Source organism: Charadrius vociferus, unplaced genomic scaffold (genome assembly GCF_000708025.1).
Source record: "Charadrius vociferus isolate BGI_N301 unplaced genomic scaffold, ASM70802v2 scaffold1028, whole genome shotgun sequence".
NCBI classification, from domain to species: Eukaryota; Metazoa; Chordata; class Aves; order Charadriiformes; family Charadriidae; genus Charadrius; species Charadrius vociferus.
Genome location: NW_009649564.1, coordinates 243178 through 261629, shown reverse-complemented (window position 1 = coordinate 261629; position 18452 = coordinate 243178). Strand labels below are relative to the sequence as shown.

Genomic DNA, 18452 nt, shown 5'->3' with positions numbered 1-18452 from the left:
AGGGCGAGGGGGTGACCCTGCAGCGCTCCATCACGCTGCTCAACGGCGTGGCCATCATCGTGGGTACCATCATCGGCTCCGGCATCTTCGTCACCCCCACCGGCGTGCTGCGGGAGGCCGGCTCGCCGGGGCTGTCGCTGGTGGTGTGGGCCGTCTGCGGGGCCTTCTCCATCGTGGGTGCCCTCTGCTACGCTGAGCTGGGCACCACCATCACCAAGTCCGGCGGGGACTACGCCTACATGCTGGAGGTGTATGGTTCCCTGCCTGCCTTCCTCAAGCTCTGGATAGAGCTGCTCATCATCCGGCCCTCCTCCCAGTACATCGTGGCTCTGGTCTTCGCCACCTACCTGCTCAAGCCCATCTTCCCCACCTGCCCGGTGCCCGACGAGGCAGCCAAGCTGGTGGCCTGTCTCTGTGTCCGTAAGTACCCGCAGACCCTCTCTAGGCGCCCCACGTGGCTCCCTGCGCACCATTGCCTTCCTCAAAAAGTCAACCCAGCTAGCTGCCTTGAGCCCATGGCTTTGTAGGAGGAGCACCATGCTAAACTGGCTGCATACTGGGGTTTTTTTGGGGGGTTGTTTTGAACAGCATTAGTAGGAAATGTGGCCCCATCCCAAAGAAATTGAGAAAAAAAAAAAAATTCCCAAGCTGCCAGTTAAGCTGGCGAGCCTCTCTGATTCCTGGCAGCGCAGCGAGCAGCACGCGATAAACGCAACGTGCGTTTTGCCTCTGCGCTGGAATGGGATTTCTGGTGTTGTGCCGCAGGAGCGTGTTCGGGCAGGGCAAAATCCCCCTGGAGCCCTGCAGTGCCGAGGGGCTGCGGCGGCTGCGATGGGGGTTTGTGTGCAGGCGTAGGGGAGGGCACCGAGCGGTTGGGAAATTACCTGTCATGAGCAACTGGTGCTGAACGCGGCCTGTGCCGCAGTCACTGCCTGGCTCTTTTCAGCACCGGTTTTGAGATGAGACGTTTCTCGGCTGATCATGCGCCAATACTATGCTGGAAACCTGTTTGGGTTTTTTTTTTGGTTTTTTTTTGGCTAGCAAACGTCAGATCTCATGAGACGTTGCCTCGCAGAGAAGTTCAGTCATGCTGTGATGAATTTAGGGCCACTGACGTCTGCCACGGCACACACCTCTCTCTCTCCTGATGCAGTTTTTATCGTCTCTCTGGTATATTGAAGCCTGCGGTTTTGCTAGTGAAGCCCCATTTTCCATTCCCCTGGTGACAGCAAAGTAACCCCATCCAAATTCCTCATTCTTTAAATACAGGACCATTTTCTGCCTTTCCCTCCTAATTTCTTAGTGAGTCTGTGTTCCACTCCACAACTAATTCTTGTGCCATTGTGAACGTGTATATTGTGAGAGGATACAGTTTTTTTGGTGAGGACTTTGTGAAGCATTTATTTGCTGTACAAAGTTACAGTCAGGTGATCCTTTTTTTTTTTTTTTTTATTTTGAGGTTGTGAAGTCTGCTTGTTCACGCTGTCCAAAGAGAGATTGTGTTAGATTCCTTCACCCTCTGAGGATCGCAGACATTCAAAAGTTGCAGCGCGTGGTCGTTATGGGAAGATATATTGTCTGTAAATGTCTTCATACACAAACTGACTGAGTACATCATGTGGCTAGCTAGCAGGTATAATAAGATAGATAAGAGACAGGGCAGCAAATTGTGCTTTCTTTGGACAAGATCTAAACTTATTCCCCAGCTAAATTTTTAGGAACATCAGGGCAAGTATATATGTGGACTTTCCATCCAAGTTTTTAACGAAGTGTAGTGCATATATTAAGGAAATATGGTCCCCCAACTAAGAAAGCTGTAGCAGGGTTAAAAAATAGTGCTGCTGATGGGTTTCTTGCATCAAGTAGGGCCTTGTGAAAAATCTGTTTTTAGTGCTTCCCTGCCATTTTGCAATATGGTTTCTCTTCTTTCAGAGAAAAGGGCCCTGTATGCACGTGGTGTTCACATGACTTGCTGAGACGCTAAGAGTTGATTAGATGGACTTTCTTACTGGTTTGTGTCAAAATTTTGCTGTGCAAGAACATACTGTAGTTGACAAAACCTTTGAGGAGTGTTTCTAATAATAAGGAACTTTTCATCTGCAGAAACTTCCCCAAAATAGGTGGGATGAGATGTCTCTGTTCTCAGTTTACCAGTCAGAAAGGAAACCCAGGGGTAAAGGAGACTTGCCCATGGCAAGATGTGTTCAGTGACAGAGTGGATCGCAGCATGAAATTTCTTGATGCCAGGTCTCATTCCCACTTAGGCTTCTCCAAGAAGTGATGTAAGTGACTCCAACTTTCCTTTGCTAGCAATTATTAGTTTTCCTGAAGCAGAATTTGTTCTTGAACCTTTATCTTGAAATGCCAAGGAAAGAGTTGCTAGTTCTACAAATCTGCGTCATTTCCATGTGTTTCTTCTTTAAACTTTACCCCCCCCGCACTGCTGGCTACTATTTTGTTTATGCTTTGGGTTAAATTTTTGTTTGTCTCCTTTGCTACAAAAGGTTAGTTCATCATGCATTGCCTTCAGCAAGTTAGTTTTCTGTAACTTTGATTTTTGGAGTTAGCTTTTCTACAGTCTGGTGCCAAAACCACATCATGAACTAGGAACAATAAATGAAGTAAATCTGGTCCAAGGACTTAGCGAGTCACACAAAACTTCTACGGACTAACAAGCGGCTTTGTTACATGGTTGTTCCAAACATACCCGTACCTACTGAGATATTATTTTTTTCCAAGAGCCCTAGGGTAGGAAAAAATGGCCTATTTAAATGTGCATACGCTCTACAGCGTATGTTAACGAGTTATCTTGATGGGGGGAAGAACAGTTTAGGAAGCAATAAGGGAATCTGGGGCCCCGGGCAGGAGTACGGTTGATTTACTATGTAGCCAAAACCCAGCCCTCTAGAACAGTACCGGCTGCATTCTTTGCAAAGTTTGTATCTCAACGTAAAATGCAATTGACTGCATGGTTTCTACTAAGAGGAGAAATAACAAAAGTTATTTGTTTCCGCTTTGAGTGTTAGGGGTGTTGAGCAGTTGAATAACTAATGTGTTGTTCTGTACTTGCAGCCATGAAGTACAGAAATTGAATTCTTGGGCATTAAGATAAACTCAATAAATCACAGTCTTGAAAGAAAGAAAAAATAGTTGGAATAGGGAATTTTGTTCCCCTTAAGGTGCTGAAGAAAACAAGGTGGGTGGTAAGTAGAATTTAACTACAGATGGGTATTTTCTGCTATCAAGATTGTAATCTACAGACAGTTGGTATGCAAGACTGCTTCTTCCATAAGAGAACATGAATGCTTATTATGGTTGCCAAATAAAAGTGTGGGAATTCACTACAGGGAAGTCTTCCTGTAGCAAGATGGGTCAAGCTGTTCATCATTAGTGTAACTTATTTGATGTTCACCGCAAAACAGCCAGTGCTCCTTAGTTGTAAGAATTTGCAGGTAGTTTGGCTTAATGCTTTTCAGGCTGCGGGTTACTTAGGTAACTCATAAAGTGCATGTTATTTTATCTGTAGGATTGGATGGCTGATGCTTTTGGGACCGATAAATCATAAGAGCAAATGCTAAGGGATAAAAAACATAAGGTCCACCTGGTATCCAAGCATTTTTTGAACAGAAAAAGTTAAAGTTAATGAAGCTGAGAATTTGTGCATATGTGTGAAAAGTTGACAGTTATTTGAATTCCCTCAAATAGGATCTCATCTAAACCGATTTTACCCCTTCTACAGAAGATGGAGGGACAGTGACTAGGTCCTGACTTTTCATATTTGATGACATCTACATTACAGTATCAATATTGTACGTGGCAAAGAATTAAGCTGCTAAGGATTCCGTACTCTGTGTTTCAGGTGCACGTTTGAGGTGATGTAGATAAATGAAAATCCATTGTATTTGTTGTTGGTTCCTCTTTTTTTTCTCTTGAGAAAGCAGCACAGTGGAACATACATTTGCACTGCACTTCCAACACACTTTTATGTTTTTCTGCAGTTTTCTCCAATTTGTTTTCACTTTGAATTTAAAAAATACACACTTTTAACAGAATACTTAGGTAGCAAGTGTAGTTTTGAAATAACTTGTTTATATATGCTGCAGGACCACCTTCATGTGGGAGAAGGAGGATCATGTAAAACTGTTTCTTCTTGTCTTTTTTTTTTTTTTTTTTTTTTTTCCCCCCGTTGAAGAGGTGGTGTCCAGGTAATGGCCTGAACAGTGACGTGGAACAGCATCCGATTGAAAGTGCATATCTGACAGCTTGTAGTGCTAGCAGGTCAGATTCTCTTTTACAGCTGGCTGCCACATGTGTTACATTTCTTAAATTTGTAATGATGAATCTCAACAAAAATCGTTAAAAATTCACAGAGCACAACCTAATAGACACAGTGTGTGTTCTAGAGATGGCTCAAGGATGGAAAGTTTCAAGTTTTCCAGATACCATGCATATTCCTTATTTCCACTCGTGAATCTGCAGATTTTCTACCTGTGAGAGGTCTTTGAACTGTGGTACTCCTGGTCCATAAAGGAGACAAGGGATAGTGCTGCTTCCACACCTGAGCTGGTTCTTGCTCCATGTTTCATAAGTGCCTGGACTGTTCACATTTTTAGATGCAGCCTGCCACACCCCCCCCTGTGTGCTACGTAACAGGTTATTCTATAATTTCCTTATTCCTTGACAATATAATCTGCTCCACAGAAGCTTAGGAAACTCTGCTAGTTGCATATAATTTTACTCTTGATCTTCAATGTCAAATCAGTGATTTGATGGTTGGCTTATGACGCATTTTATTGCTTGTTAATTATATATGCTAATCTGGCACTAATAACCCAAATATTGCTGCAGCAGTATCTGCTCCTTCCACAGATACAGTATTTTAATCTTCTTTAAAATTTCTTTAGACTTCCTTTGCTGCTTCTGAAATATTATTTTGGGCGCTCCTCCTGCAAGCATGGAATTCCATTAAAATGATCACATATTTTTCATTCGTCTCTTTTGTTATGAACAGCCTAATAGTGGAAGAATTAGTAGCAGTCAGTGCGGAGTTGAGTCATATCTAATAGCACATGACATATGGAAGCCTAAGTGCCTGACAGCCCCCTGAGTACATTGTGAGTTAGAGGAGGAGAATGGTATCAAATCCAGGGTTTGGCAAAAGTGTATAAACACATGCCTTGACTGCTTGCCAAATTATAGCCGTAGTCCATAAGTGAATATTCAGTGTCAGCATTTCAACTAGAAATCATGTATGTTGAAAGCTGGAGCGTCTTTATTTAGTATTAAGGTTTTACTTTAAATCTGACAGTTTGGCTGTTTGACCGGCTGTTTAAAGTGAAGCTGTGGGTAGATTTTTGAACTCTTCAGGTATTAGATGGTAAGCGAGGCAAGCACAGAATACATCTTATGCTTGTCTGTTTAAGATGGGTTTATTCTGCAGCATTGCTACTTGGAATTAATCTGCCAGGACAAGCAGTGTGTGAGGCTTTGAAGACTTTTTTTTTTCTTTTTTTTTTTTTTCCCCAGCTCCAGAAAGGTGGATTAAGTTACTAAGGTGTATCAGTAAATATGCATTTGTTTGATCAGAGTGGAAGGAAGGGGCCTTTGTAGAATCCCTGCTGTATGGCTAATGTTGCAAGGCTGAGGTTGCTTTTTTAAATCCCTGTTTAATTAGAGAGAGTAGCATTAATGAAAATAGGCTCTGACACTAGCAGGACTCTCTTGAAATGGATGAAGGTTTGGAGGACTCTTGTAACACAGCAAGCAACTATTGCATTTCTTGGCACTCTTCTCTTGGCTTTCACAACAGATGTCCCATTAAATTTTATTGTATTTGAATGATTTACACTACCACTGAGATCCATCAGAGTCTTTCTTTTCTGACATGGACAGATGGGGAAGGCTTTTTCAGAGAAACTCGCCATGGTCAGTCTAATCCAAAGCACCATCACTAGGTATTCCAAGTACTCCAGTAGTCTCATAGTCCTGGTGTCAGATGTGGCCAATAGATCAAATGCAATGGATGAGACAGCAATTTCTTGCCAGACAGCACACGGAGCTGAATTCTGACCCTCTGCGTGGCATAGGTGGCATGATTCAGACTAAAACCTGCCTGAAAGTTTTCATGGCGTTCACGACCCAGGATTTAGCACGCAATGCTCAAGTTCAGCCGCCTTCCTGTGGATTTGTGGAACCTAAGTCAGTACAACTATGGGAAGGTGCTTCTGTATAAGTGAACGTCGTTGTGTTGCAGGTCCAGTAGCTGACCATCTGGCAAGGATGGTGAGTCTGTGGGGCTTCATGTGGACATAATATATTAGTAAGTGTTGTTTGCTGTTAGAAAGGTATTTCATATGAGGTGGGTATGGTGGAAAAGATGTTTCACTCAAGATAGTTATGGGGTCATTTTGATTTGCTGGAAATGGAAGAAGTACATTTTTTTCTCCCATTGCAAAGTCTATATTTTATTTACAGTCTTCCTGTGCTAAAATGACCGGTTTTGTGGAATTGCTGTGCCGTGTAATCTAGAAATTTCAACAGTAAAAACACAAACTTCTTTCTAAGGAGACAAAATACTAACTTCTACCACTAGCTAGGAGTAAGCTCCCATAGCATTGATAAATTCTTTGTAGTTTTTCACCTACTGCACAATTTGAATAAATTCTATTGCTATTGTGGTATCTTGGTACCAAAGCGATAGGGGCATTTATTATACAGGCTTGAGATCCAGCCTCTGCAGCGTCTGCAAACCGTCACATTCTCCACTGAGCTCTTCTCCGGGCAGTCCTGGTGCTGCCTTTTGGCCCTGACTGTGCTGCACTGGTTGGCAGAGCTAACCAGCGAGAGAGGTGACAACCAAGTGCTTGTTCATTTATTCTTGCCGATTTCTGGAAGTTTGAGGGTGTGGATGCTCCTGGGAGCTGTGCTACAAGATGAAATGCTAGCGGCATCCCGCTTTGCACTACCTTCTCTGGCCCCGACCCTGTTTCAGCACCAGGGGCTTCCTGGAATTGAAAGCCAGTGGAGAGAGGGGGCTGTGACACATTCCGGGTGTCTGTGGCCATTTGTTGGAGACATCCAGGGTTTGTGGTCTCGGTTAGGGGATGGGTCTGGAGATGATCCGTCTTCTTAAAGTCTGATGGCAGGGCAGCCTTTGCCTTCTTTCACCTCTTGTTTGTGGATGCAGCCATTCCCTGACTTCTCAGCATTCTTTTTTTGGGAAGACACATAAACTGTTGCCAGGTATGTTTATTGTTATAAGTTGATTTTAATACAGACACATTGGCTCTGAGGCCAAGTGCTTCTTCCAACAGCCTCATCACCACTGAGCGTTTCCCTTCTACAGACTGATTGCCCTGGCTGTTGACTTTCTTCTGGGACTTGTCCTTGAAGAAATATCTGCTTTCCTTCTGCTTTTTTCTCTTTGCCACCTTGCAGGGCATGAATCTTCACTCAACATCTATCAAGCTGAAATTTCCCTAACCATTTTCTGTGGATGCCCTTGTATGTGTTTCTCCTGTTAGATTGTGCTATTAGAAATAGACACCTGAGACTGTAGGAAGACACTGTGGCATCACAGCCATCTGAATGTAAAGTGGGGTTGTTTTGGCCTTAGTGAATAGCTAAGGCATTGATGTCCCCATGGTTTAAACTGCTGTAGTCAGTGTAGCATAAATCCTTGTTTATGGGATAACTCTTTATTTTTGATGTGTCTAACATCTTATGGGCTTAGGCAGCAGTTCTCTTTAAAGCATGTGGACCATTTTGTGGCTGTGCCATGTGCTGCTGTCATCCCTGCAGTTTGTTTCTTGGTGGCCGTGGGCTCAGCTTGTCTTGACTCTGTTTGAAACCTGGTTGCATCATCTTTGGTAGAAGAGCAAACTGCTTGTCCATCATCTGCACTTTATGAAGAGTGAAAGGAACGGTCTTTGTTGTAGGATGGGGCAATGGAAAGGAGCTGAGAACTGTTCTGTAAGTAATTGTGAGGAGAAAATCAGCATCACCCAGTGGCGGGTGGTAAATGGAAGCGTTGTCTTACAATTGTAAGGGCTTTGGAAATGCGTGAGTTAGAACCGGGAATCATTGCACTGTTCATCCTCTCTATGTGAACAGTGTTACAGTCCTCGTTTTCCTGGTGGGGAAGCTCAGGTGGAGGATTTCCCTCCATTCTTCTCCTTTCTTTCCACAAGTTCCCTATCCTGCATTTTCATTCTGGTCCTGTAATACCAAAAATAGGAATCCATGGATAACTTGCAGCAAGTTAATTGAGTTTACCTCTTTGAAGCAAGCTACTTACACACATTTATCCTTGTTATAGAGGTGTATACTGAATTATATAGGAAGCGCTACAGGTCAAGACCAGTGAAACCTTTAAGGAGATGAAATAAAGGACAAAAGTGACATTGTGCAAGGCTCCCAAGGTATGTAACCTCACATGCAGCATGAATGCAGCTGTGCCAGTACATCAAGAATTCCTACACCCGTTTCAGAAATGTTTCACCTGAAAAGCTGCTGAAGATCTTGGGTTGCGCCAGCTGCTGTCACCCCATCAGCTACATATACTGCTGGAATTGCACCATTTTTACCCCTGTGAGTGCGGACCAGTGCGCACAGCTGTGGATTGGCTGTTCGCTAGCTTTTTTTCCAAATGGAGCTTCGCTGAGTGCTGTCTTTACTCCATCTCTGATCCGTGGCCATGTTCCATTACCTGGGAAAGCTGCAGCCCTGCCTTTTTCTATAGGATAGTTGCCAAGACTGTTGCATCATAAATGCCAAGCCCTGGTTTACCTGTATTAGGGCTCCATTCACATACTGTTTGCTTTGGGCAGAACCACGTGCCCGCAGGGCAACTTTACGACATCCTGCCTTTCCTTTATACACACAGGAGCTGTTGTTACATATAGAGTGTTCGTCATGGTCTTGTCCTACGCGAGGATCGGCAGGATCCCTTTCTGTGTCTGCTTCGTAAGGATTTATTCCTACTGTCACCTCGAAATCATGTTTGGGAGGGATATTGGAACTTGGGACTGGGAGATCAAAGGAATATGCCCACAAAACGTGAAGGGGGAGGGACACAGATGACAAGGTTCTGGGTCCTGTGTTGTATTAGTCAGTTTATCCTTGGTTCCTATCAGTAATGGGGAAATTGCTTGCCTGTGCAGGTGAGTGCCAGCGGATCAGGTTCAGTGACATGCCTGAAGCGAGCTGGGACGATTAGGACAGTGTAAATAATGGAAGCTGGACTCGCTGTTGCCTTTACAAAGCGAAATGTCCCTTTGAAAACCTCTGGCTTCCCCTGTGGCTTGACTATCTTGAAATGAAGCTCACCTTGTCACCAGAAGAGATGAAGGGGTGAACAGCACCTTGTGAGCACGTTCTCTCTACAGGAGGCAAAACCCAGCACTTTTCCTACTTCTGCCAGAAGTAATAAGTAAATAAATAAAAGTAGCCCCTCTTACATCTGCAATCACTGCAGCTTTCTAGCTCCTATTATCCCAATTATGTAAAGCCTTTGGAGAGGGGCTGCTGGATCAGACAGAATGTGTCATGTCAGGTCGTGCTGAAATCCGTATTCCTAGAATGACTCCTGAGAAAAGCCCCGATGGGTCACGCTAAAGGTCTGCCTTGCTGCATAGCTGGCTGCTGACAATGGCCGGCGGCTGTAGCCTTAGGAAAGGTGCTGGAGAAATTAGGGCAGCGCCGTCTGATCTTTCCCTGCGCTGTATCATTGCCCTGATTTATAGTAAAGCTGTGACTCTGCAGCTTTCCCCCGTTGTTCATGTGGAGCAGTTCATCCGAGGTGAACGGAGCGATGCCAGGAGGAGTCCCGCAGCCCCTGCTTCGCAGAGTAGCATCTCGGATGAAAGGAATAGAACTTTCTGCTTTAAGAAACCCCGGTCTTCTGGTCTCCTGGGAGGTTGAGCAGCCACTGGAATTTGTCTTGGAGTTTTACTGAAAAAGTACTCGGTCTGTCTTTTCGTCTCGGTGTCTGTAGGATTCTTTCTGGTGGGTGAAACTGGGGGTTTTTTTAGCCATGTTGAAAGCATTTAAGTGTAGTAACTCCACCACCCTCCTTTAGGAAAGACAAATATTATTACACGGTGGGAAAAGCAAAGTGGAGAGATTGTGACTTGAAGGGCTCTGAATCATGACTGGCACGGAAGAAGCTCTCAGCCCTGTTCAGAGTCTCTGACCCTAAGTGTTTTCTTATTTTTACAGAGCCTGTTTATCTGGTACCGCTATATTTTTAAGGGCTGAATACGGACGCTTCCATTGCTTTTCGGTTTTGAGCTGTGTAGAAAGCTTTTGCCTTTTATGTACACCACTGCTGTCCCACGGTCCGTCCAGCAGACTCCGTAGAGAACCAGAACATGAAAAACGGCCCTGAGTAAGTCAGTATTTAATGTGGAGGCAGAAGCAGCTATTGTCAAAGAAACTGAATGCCTAAATGGGGAAGGGAATGTCACTGTCACACCTCTAAGGGCTGTCTTCACTAACGGGAAAAGTGTGCTTTTAGATGCGTTAGCTCATCCTTTAAATATCCCTCTGTAAACAAGGAGAGTTTTATTTTTAGCGTAATCGCTGGTCGAAGTGAATCCTGGATCCTCTCTTCCCTCCCCATCCTCCCCGTTAGGATTCACTAGAGGTGAATAGTAAATGAATTGTGACCTGTGCTTAGTGATATTTCACTGTGTTTTCTTCTCTCCCCCTCGCCTCCCCCTGTAACACAGACATACTGTAAGTTGATCTTGCTAACCTTTATTTTCTCCTCCCCTGTATATGTGGACAATGTCCCTTTTAGCATACTGGTTGGAGCAGATGTATCGCAATCTTGCTGCAGGATGGCAGAGCTGTGACCCTGCAAACCGCCGATAGCGCTGGTGCTGAAAAGCCTCCAAGCCGGGGCACGCCGTGTCTTTCTAATTAGATACACCATATCTGCCCTGAACAGCACAGGCCGGAGGGACCCTGGGACAGGGGGTTACGTTTGGGGGAGGTGGTGTGGCAGGTTTTTTCGGCGTGGTTCCTCACCGTTTGCTTTTGGCTGTGTGCTGAAGCAGGTCTGTCAAAGCCCAGCTCGTGCTGTCCTGGGACCTGTGCGAGAGCCCGCAGCGGTGTCCTTCCCAATGAACACAGCTCGGGTTCAGTTCAGTCTTATCCATCCCAAATGCCCAGACACCCCCAAAGTGCCAAGGGGGCTGGAAAGGCATGATGCAAAAGGAAGTGAATTTGAAATTCCTTCCTTACTTCTGGCTTTCATTCTTGTAGGATGTATTGCATCACATGCTGTTCTTTGTGAAGATGTCCAACTCTTTAATTTCTCCAGACTTTAAATGCTCTTGTATTGGGATGACACTAGATCCTAGGGGTTTGGGGGCAGGGACCCAACAATCCTGAAAGCAGGCATCATATTCTGGGATGTTGCACCGGGACTGGCTTTGCTCTTGCCTTTCTAAAGATCCTCTACAAGCAGCCTTTAGCTGAGGAATGTATGGACGCTTAAATCCTCTCAGCCTAATGCATATTCCTGTTGTGCTGTGGCCGTAGCGGGCTCTCAGACCCCTGTGAATGAATGATGCAACTCGTACCCCTTCTTGCCCGTGTGTGCTCTGAGTCACCGGGAAGTCCGGTCGCCCTCGGCAAAGACGCGCAGTCTAATCGTTGCTGTCGGACCCAGATACTGCGGTCCCTGAAGACCGATCTCTCTGAAGACAGCCAATGGGTACATCTGAGCCCGTCCGTGCCCGTATATTCCGGGAAGGTTATTCCCAGCTCTGGCGTGGGCTCTGCGTGCGTTTCCCTGAACTCTTACCAGTGCGGTTCTTTCTCACAGGCAGGGCAGGATGCAGGGTGGCAGTGAGCCAGTAAGACCCTTTAAATGCCCAAATACTCCTTCCTCCTCCCGTGGTTTTGTTTCTCAGTTGGCAGTTTATTGTGCCCTTGCTGGGAGGCAGGGTGTGAGGCTGCGGGAACGTGCCTTTGCTCCGGGCTGATGAGATGTGAGCCGCTCTGGTGCGTGGTCCTGCCGCAAGCCGGAGAGCCAAGATAAGGCACTGCCAGTCCTGTGTGACCATCTCATGTCAGAGGTGGGTTAGTGGGGACACGGTGTGCTGGTGCTTGCGTCCTTCGTGTGCATATGTGGGTACGCTCAGCTGGGCACCGGCGTGTTGCTGGGAGGTCACCTTGCTTCAGAGTAGGGGTGCATTGTGGTTTTCCCTGAGATGCTCAGCATGTGTTGAGGGTCTGAAGGCGCTGTGTGCTCTTGCTGGGCAGTACCAAGCCATCCAACTACTGGTATTTCTGCCTCCCACCTTTATCCATCACCCTCCCCCAGTGTATTGGAGCACCACGTGCAGCTCAGCCCCATGGGGACAGGCTTGCGGCAAGAGTCTCCGCTGGCAGTCTGCTGGAGAGACTGGTGACCTGATGAAGGTGCTGCTGATCCCCCTCGTATCTCTGGGGGTTTGATTAAGGCTGAGATATCTACATCAAAGGCTCTGGGCTTCAAACTGTGAGTGTAGATCTACCCCATAACCTCAGGAGAGGGTGATCTGCATCTGAGCTGAGCGTTTTGGGGAGCAGCTGTTTGGCTCTGGTTGAGGCAGTGGGGTCCCGTGAAAATGAGCTGCCGAATGTGGGAAAGAGCCTTTGCAGGAAGGCAGAGGCCAGCCTGGAAAGGAAACGGGCGACAGGCAGATGGAGCAAGGCGGTAGCCAGGTTTTATTCTAGCACACCCTCGAAGAGAGCAGCAGCGGTTGCCTAACTCTGCCCTGCACCAGCTTTAGAAAAAGTTGCCTGGCTCCTGCAGAGTAAAAATACAAGCTGCAACCTGAGCGGGAAAGGATCCCGCTGGGAAAAGCCTCCAGCTCACGAGGAAAGGTTGAGATCCGCTCCTCCCCGAGCCACTCGGTGACCGGTTGGCTCTGGGGGCTGGTGACAAGCTGGTGTGGGGGCAGTGAGGGGTGGCTCGGGGCAAGGGAGAGGAGGAGGAGGAGGGGAGGGCATCCAGCACGTGGGGCACTGTCATTCTCTGCGTGACATTTTCCCGTCTCTATAACAAACAACAGGCTCTGGGGAGTGGGGAGTGAGCTGGGCACGAAAATAGTAAGTGATTTGGAAGAGCAGTAAAGGTTTTAGCCATTATTTTCTCTGAAGCAGGTGAAACTTGGCCCATCAGTGGCTGCGTGGCTTTAGACAAGCCCTCGTTCATGCTGTCCCTCACCTGGTAGGAGTGTCACAGTGAATTAGTGGCAGCAGCGGGCGATACAGAGGAGGGCGATGGGGGAATGGGGCAAAAAAAAGGTAGGAAGTTGGGCTTCGTTGTTTGCATTAACCGCAGAGCAGCTTGCATGTGGTGGGAGCTTCTGGGCAAGCAAAACGCTGCCTGAGGAGTCAGGGTAGTCAGGTACGAGAGCAGCCACGGCAGATCTGAGCCCTTGCGCTGCCCCGCTCTGTGCTGCCATCGCTGCCGTGGGTGGCTCTGGTGAGCATCTCTGGCAGCCTGCGGGACCGTCCCTGGCACTGCTGGTCCAGCGGGTCAAGCAGAGGATGAGGGTTTCCTTCGATCCAGCTTCTCTTCCCGGCTGTGCCACTGACCTGCGGACCTTGTTCGTCACGCAGCTTGCCGAATGGCTCAGGACAAGGACGTCTCTTTGTGTTTATGCAGTGGGCAGCGCGATGTGGCCTCGATAGCCTTTTGGGGTGCTATTGTTATACAAATAACTATATATCACCTCTGGAAATTTGTCCTGACATGTCTATTGTGTTTACACACAAGGGCAGTGTTACATTGGAGCGACTTAACAGGGGTTGCAGCTGATGCTCGTGGTTGCGGTAACCGCTTTTATTTATATGCCCTCAGAAGTGTACTTTCCACTACAGCAGGGCAGTTCCTTGTCCCAAGGAGTGTGTGCCCTATTCAAACCACCTGTTGCCAGAACGAAAGACAGAACAGAGAAGCGCGTGGCAGCGGAGCCTTGCTTTTGAAAAGTTTCTATTTTAGGAAGAGACTCTTTGTGTTTGCTTTAAGTTTTAGCAAAAAAAAAAAAAAAAAAGATTAAAAAAAAAAGCAAATGCCAATTTGCCATCCTTTGTTTTGAGTTTTAAGTGTTTTGCTGAAAACTGATGTGTCTCCCCTTGTGCCTTTCCCGTAGTGCTCCTCACAGCAGTGAACTGTTACAGTGTGAAAGCTGCCACTCGTGTCCAGGATGCCTTTGCTGCGGCAAAACTACTGGCGCTGGCTCTCATCATCATTCTTGGCTTCGTGCAGCTTGCGAAGGGTGAGTACGTTTCCTTTTTCTACTGAAGGTGGTGTGCAGTTAAAGCAGAATCTGGAAATTGGGGATAAAGCCCAAGAGCCCTAACCCAAGCATTTCAGAGCTAGCAGAAGTGCTTTATAAGCATCTTTTGTTCTCGTACGCACTTGGGTGCTATTTCCAGCTCATGCTTTGCAGAGGGCTGAGTGCTTTTGTGCGTTTCTGTAAGATTTTGTATTTACCTTGCTGAAGTTACGCTGGATTTCATGCCACTGGCACCCAGCGTATACCACCCAAGGTCTTTTCCACTTAATTCAGTCACCGTGCAGCCTCTCGCTTTGAGAATGCAGAGCTGCCAAGTCTACGGGGAATGAACATTTTGGTGCGATGGCTCTCGGAAGTGTTTTCTGTAACTGGTGGCTGGTCGTGGCCGTTTGCTGGCAGAGAATTATCTGCACGCTCAAACCAAGCCCCAGGAATTTTCATTCTTTCACAAACGGCCCCTGCACGTTCCCCTCCCTCCTGGCCCAGGTATGGAATAGCCTGGGCGAGTCCCCGGGGTCGCAGAGGGACGCCTGGGTCAGGCAAGGCTGCGGAAAGCACATGACGAGCAGCGGTATCGGGGCTCTCAGCTGACACTAGCATGCACATCTGTCAACTGGAAGATAAAAATGAGAAGATAAAGCGAATATTCTGGTGGTTCTGCTTGTTTTCTTCACGCACACTTAAAATCCCCTCAACCTTAGGGGGAGGTATTTTGTTCCAAACCCATCTGATGAATTAATTCACACCGATAAGGTTTAACTGTGTGCTTTTTTTGTGCAAGTTTTGTGAAAATAAACTTTGCTTAGGGAACAGTACAGGCCTTATTTGTTAAATGTGGATAAAAGTCTATAGATAGTTGCTCCTGTCTCTGTAGTGGCGAGTGTGTCTGTATGTTCGTGTGTGCACGTGGGTCTTTTTGATTCCTGTCTCAGCTATGGGAGCCAGTGCTGTCTTTGCAGAATTTCTTGCTTTATCGGAGGTTTTCTTTTCTTCCAGTTCAGTGCCTACGCTCAACAGGAACATTGTTTGAGGCTTATCACAAAATGTACCTCCTTCCTCTTTATATCTGCCCAGGCTGCTTTGCTGAACTTTTTTTCCCCTCTCTTAGAAGGAAAAGGATAAGTAAACATAAATCTCTGTTAGTTCTTTAACATTTTACCAGTAAAAGGTCATTACAATTGTATTTTGCTTGCAGGTAATCATCTTAATTTGCTTCTTCAGAATCACCTTCCCTCCCTCTGTACTATTTTCTGTGTCCTTTTGTTGAGGGTGGATCGCTTTCTGCCCTGGTTCCTCAGGTATAAATACATGATATTTCCATTGACTTGTATCTGTAACCAATAGGAGATTGCAGTCTTGTGTACAAAAAAAAAAAACCATCCTAAATGCTTCTGTCTCAGAAGCTTTTTACCTCCTATGAAGGACAGTTCCAAGTTTTTGTTAGTCTGGAGAGGTGCAATGATGGCTTGTGTGCACCTTGCAGTATAGCTCATTTCACGTGACGTTTATTTTCCTGCTAAACCACCTGGACCCTTCAGACAGCGCGAAAGGTAACAAGATCAAAAGCAATAGGCAGACGATAACATCTGAAGGCGAAGACCTTTTCTTCCTGTGTGCTCACACAATGCTCAACGTAACGCAGGCAGGTTCAGAGTGGGAATCTTGGGATCTGCAGAGGATGCTCCTCACAAAGCCCGTGTTTACGCCGTGTCCTAAGTGGCACGCTACTGCCTGTCTGAGTTCCTCTGTTACAACATACTGCCTGGGATTCTGCCTGTGGCCTAACATGGATTTTATTAATCTCCTTATGGAAGTGGCAAGCTCTCTGGTAAGTCCTTAAGAATGCGCAAGCTCCTTTCATATGCCCTTCCTTAGTTTTCACATACAGTTTGCAACTTTCTCAACTTTTCCTTAAATCATGCCAGGTAACTTGATGCTTTTATGAAGCAGGGATACAGCAAGAAACTGCCTTTTTTATTTTTCTTCTTCTTCTTTTTAATTGAAAGAGAGCATACTAGTATCGCTTAAAGCATACTGAAAATGCAAAAGCGTTGCACTGTTCTCTGTTTTCTTTGGGACAAGAAATGCTGGGTGCAAGCTGTGAGGCAAGGGAAATTTAAATTAGCCATTAGAAAAACACTTTTAACTGTAATGCAGAGCTCAAGTAGATTGTCCAAGGAAGCTGTCTCACCGGAGAGGCGCAAGAGCAGCTTAATAAACACCTCTCGGGAATGGTTTAAGTGAGTCGAAGCTGCCTTGGAGCAGGGGGACAAACCTGGCACACCTGGAAGCCGCCGTGTCTGTGCTCGTGGGGCTGCGCTGTGCCGGAGTCGTACAGTACAGGGTTGCTGGATCTTCTGCAGGCGAAACACGACAGACCCGGTCTTCTAAAGTGCTGACGCTTTTAAATGGGTAACTTTTTTCTAAAAGCCTGTTTAACCTCTGAGTAGGTGGGTGGTCCTGGGTCCCACACGTAAGCACAGTGCCGTGCCTTTACTGCTCCTCTCTGTGCCCGTGTTTTCTTTTATGCCACTTCCAACGCTCTTTGGACAAAGAGGACTCTTACCACTACCAGCGCAGCAAATTCAGTCTTTGTTGGGGTGAAATACACACCAAGTTGGTTTGTCTGGGGCTGCAGTGTGTTCCCATGACACTCCGTATAGTGCCCGAGCAGTGCTTTAATGGTTACTGCCCCATTGCTGCTTGATGTTTACAGTATCCATAAACAGAGAAGAGGAGCAATACCATAGTTTCTTGCTCAAATGTGGGACCTTCTGAGACTTCACAGAAGTATGTCTTTCTCTGCATTGACCTCCCGCCTTCAGCTTTTGGCTTTTTTCTTTTTATCCTTTCATTGGATATTTTCATTATTTTCAGAAAAGCAGTAACATCTCAAGACAAAGAAATATGTGGCAATATTGCCACACAGAAAGTAGCCTTGCCTTGTGATCTTTCTGTGGACAGCTGGTTTACATCACTTCTTTCACGAAACTTCAAAAGGAGGGTAGAAGTTGGTTTCCTAATGAGACAGCCCTTCAACTACTTGAAAGTTGACTCAGTCTAGCTGACCCACTTGGGATGCAATTATTTTACTAATACAAAAGTTACACTTTTAAAAGCCTTTGTGGGGCTAGAGCTGTGTTGTTTTAAAAGTTCAGTGTCCTGGACTTAGTATAGTAGTGTGTAAAACCTTATATATGGACCCCCAACTGTACAGCCCATCAGTCTGTAGGACTTAAGTAGTATAAATAATTTATAGCATAGACAGGATCAGCATTTTTTCCACTCCACTCTCATAAAAACTAGGTTTATCTTTGGTTCAGCTGTTTTACCAGCTCTCACAAACTGCCTTCTGTCCAGCCGCCTCTGGGTAATTTTTGGCCGTATTCTTGACCTGGTGAGCGGGATGCCTGGGACTAGATCGTGCAGCTGTTTTGGACAGTGGTTGTGCAGGTTTCGGGGATGTTTTCTGCACTGGGTGTGACAGAGAGGTCTGTGGTTAGGTCTGCAGCTGTGCTTTTCATACCCCATCACCCTGCACCTCACGGTGCCTTAAAAAAAAAAAAAAAAGTGCTAATCTTTAAGGAGGCACTCCTGTTTTTTACATGCAAGGAAATTCAGGAAAGGTTTTTATGTCAAAAAAGTCTAAAAAACCATAATATGAACACGTTTCAGATATATTCTTTTCTGTTGTTGATGTCCTACGGTTTCTTAAATGTTTATCTGCCCTTGGGCAGCTCAAGCAGCGAAGTGCTGTTCCTGGCTGCCACGCGCTGGGAGAGCGCTGCGGTGCTGGGCTCCAGCCCTCGCTGCGATTCCTCACCAGCACTTCTGCTTAAAAAAAAAAAAAAAAAAAAGAATTGGGCATTTGGGACTCAGGGAAATAGAATTTAACACTCGTTTTATTGAATTATTTTTATTGAACTTATTGTCCCCTTTCCTTCTTAACGCCTGATTTCTGATCTTAAATTTCTTGTCAGTGGTGCCTCAAGCGCCTGTTTGATGGCAGCAGCATTATTCTAACTCCCTTCATTGGGCTTGTCAGGGACCGGCAGAGTTGCATCTGCTGAACAAGCACGGGGTGAATTAAGGACAAAATAGGCAGGTTTCATTTCCGACGTTTGCCACGGAGAACTTAGAATAGGCAGGGAG

General features: G+C 46.1%; 1 protein-coding gene across 1 annotated transcript in view; it reads left to right on the top strand.

The window, feature by feature from the left end:
* Positions 1–18452, top strand: part of SLC7A5 (solute carrier family 7 (amino acid transporter light chain, L system), member 5) — a 35846-nt gene that overhangs the window by 687 nt on the left and 16707 nt on the right. The window contains exons 2-3 of the mRNA XM_009890035.1: positions 3–420; positions 14154–14279. Of these exons, the coding sequence (XP_009888337.1) occupies positions 3–420; positions 14154–14279 (544 nt within the window). The remainder of the gene's footprint in view (positions 1–2; positions 421–14153; positions 14280–18452) is intronic.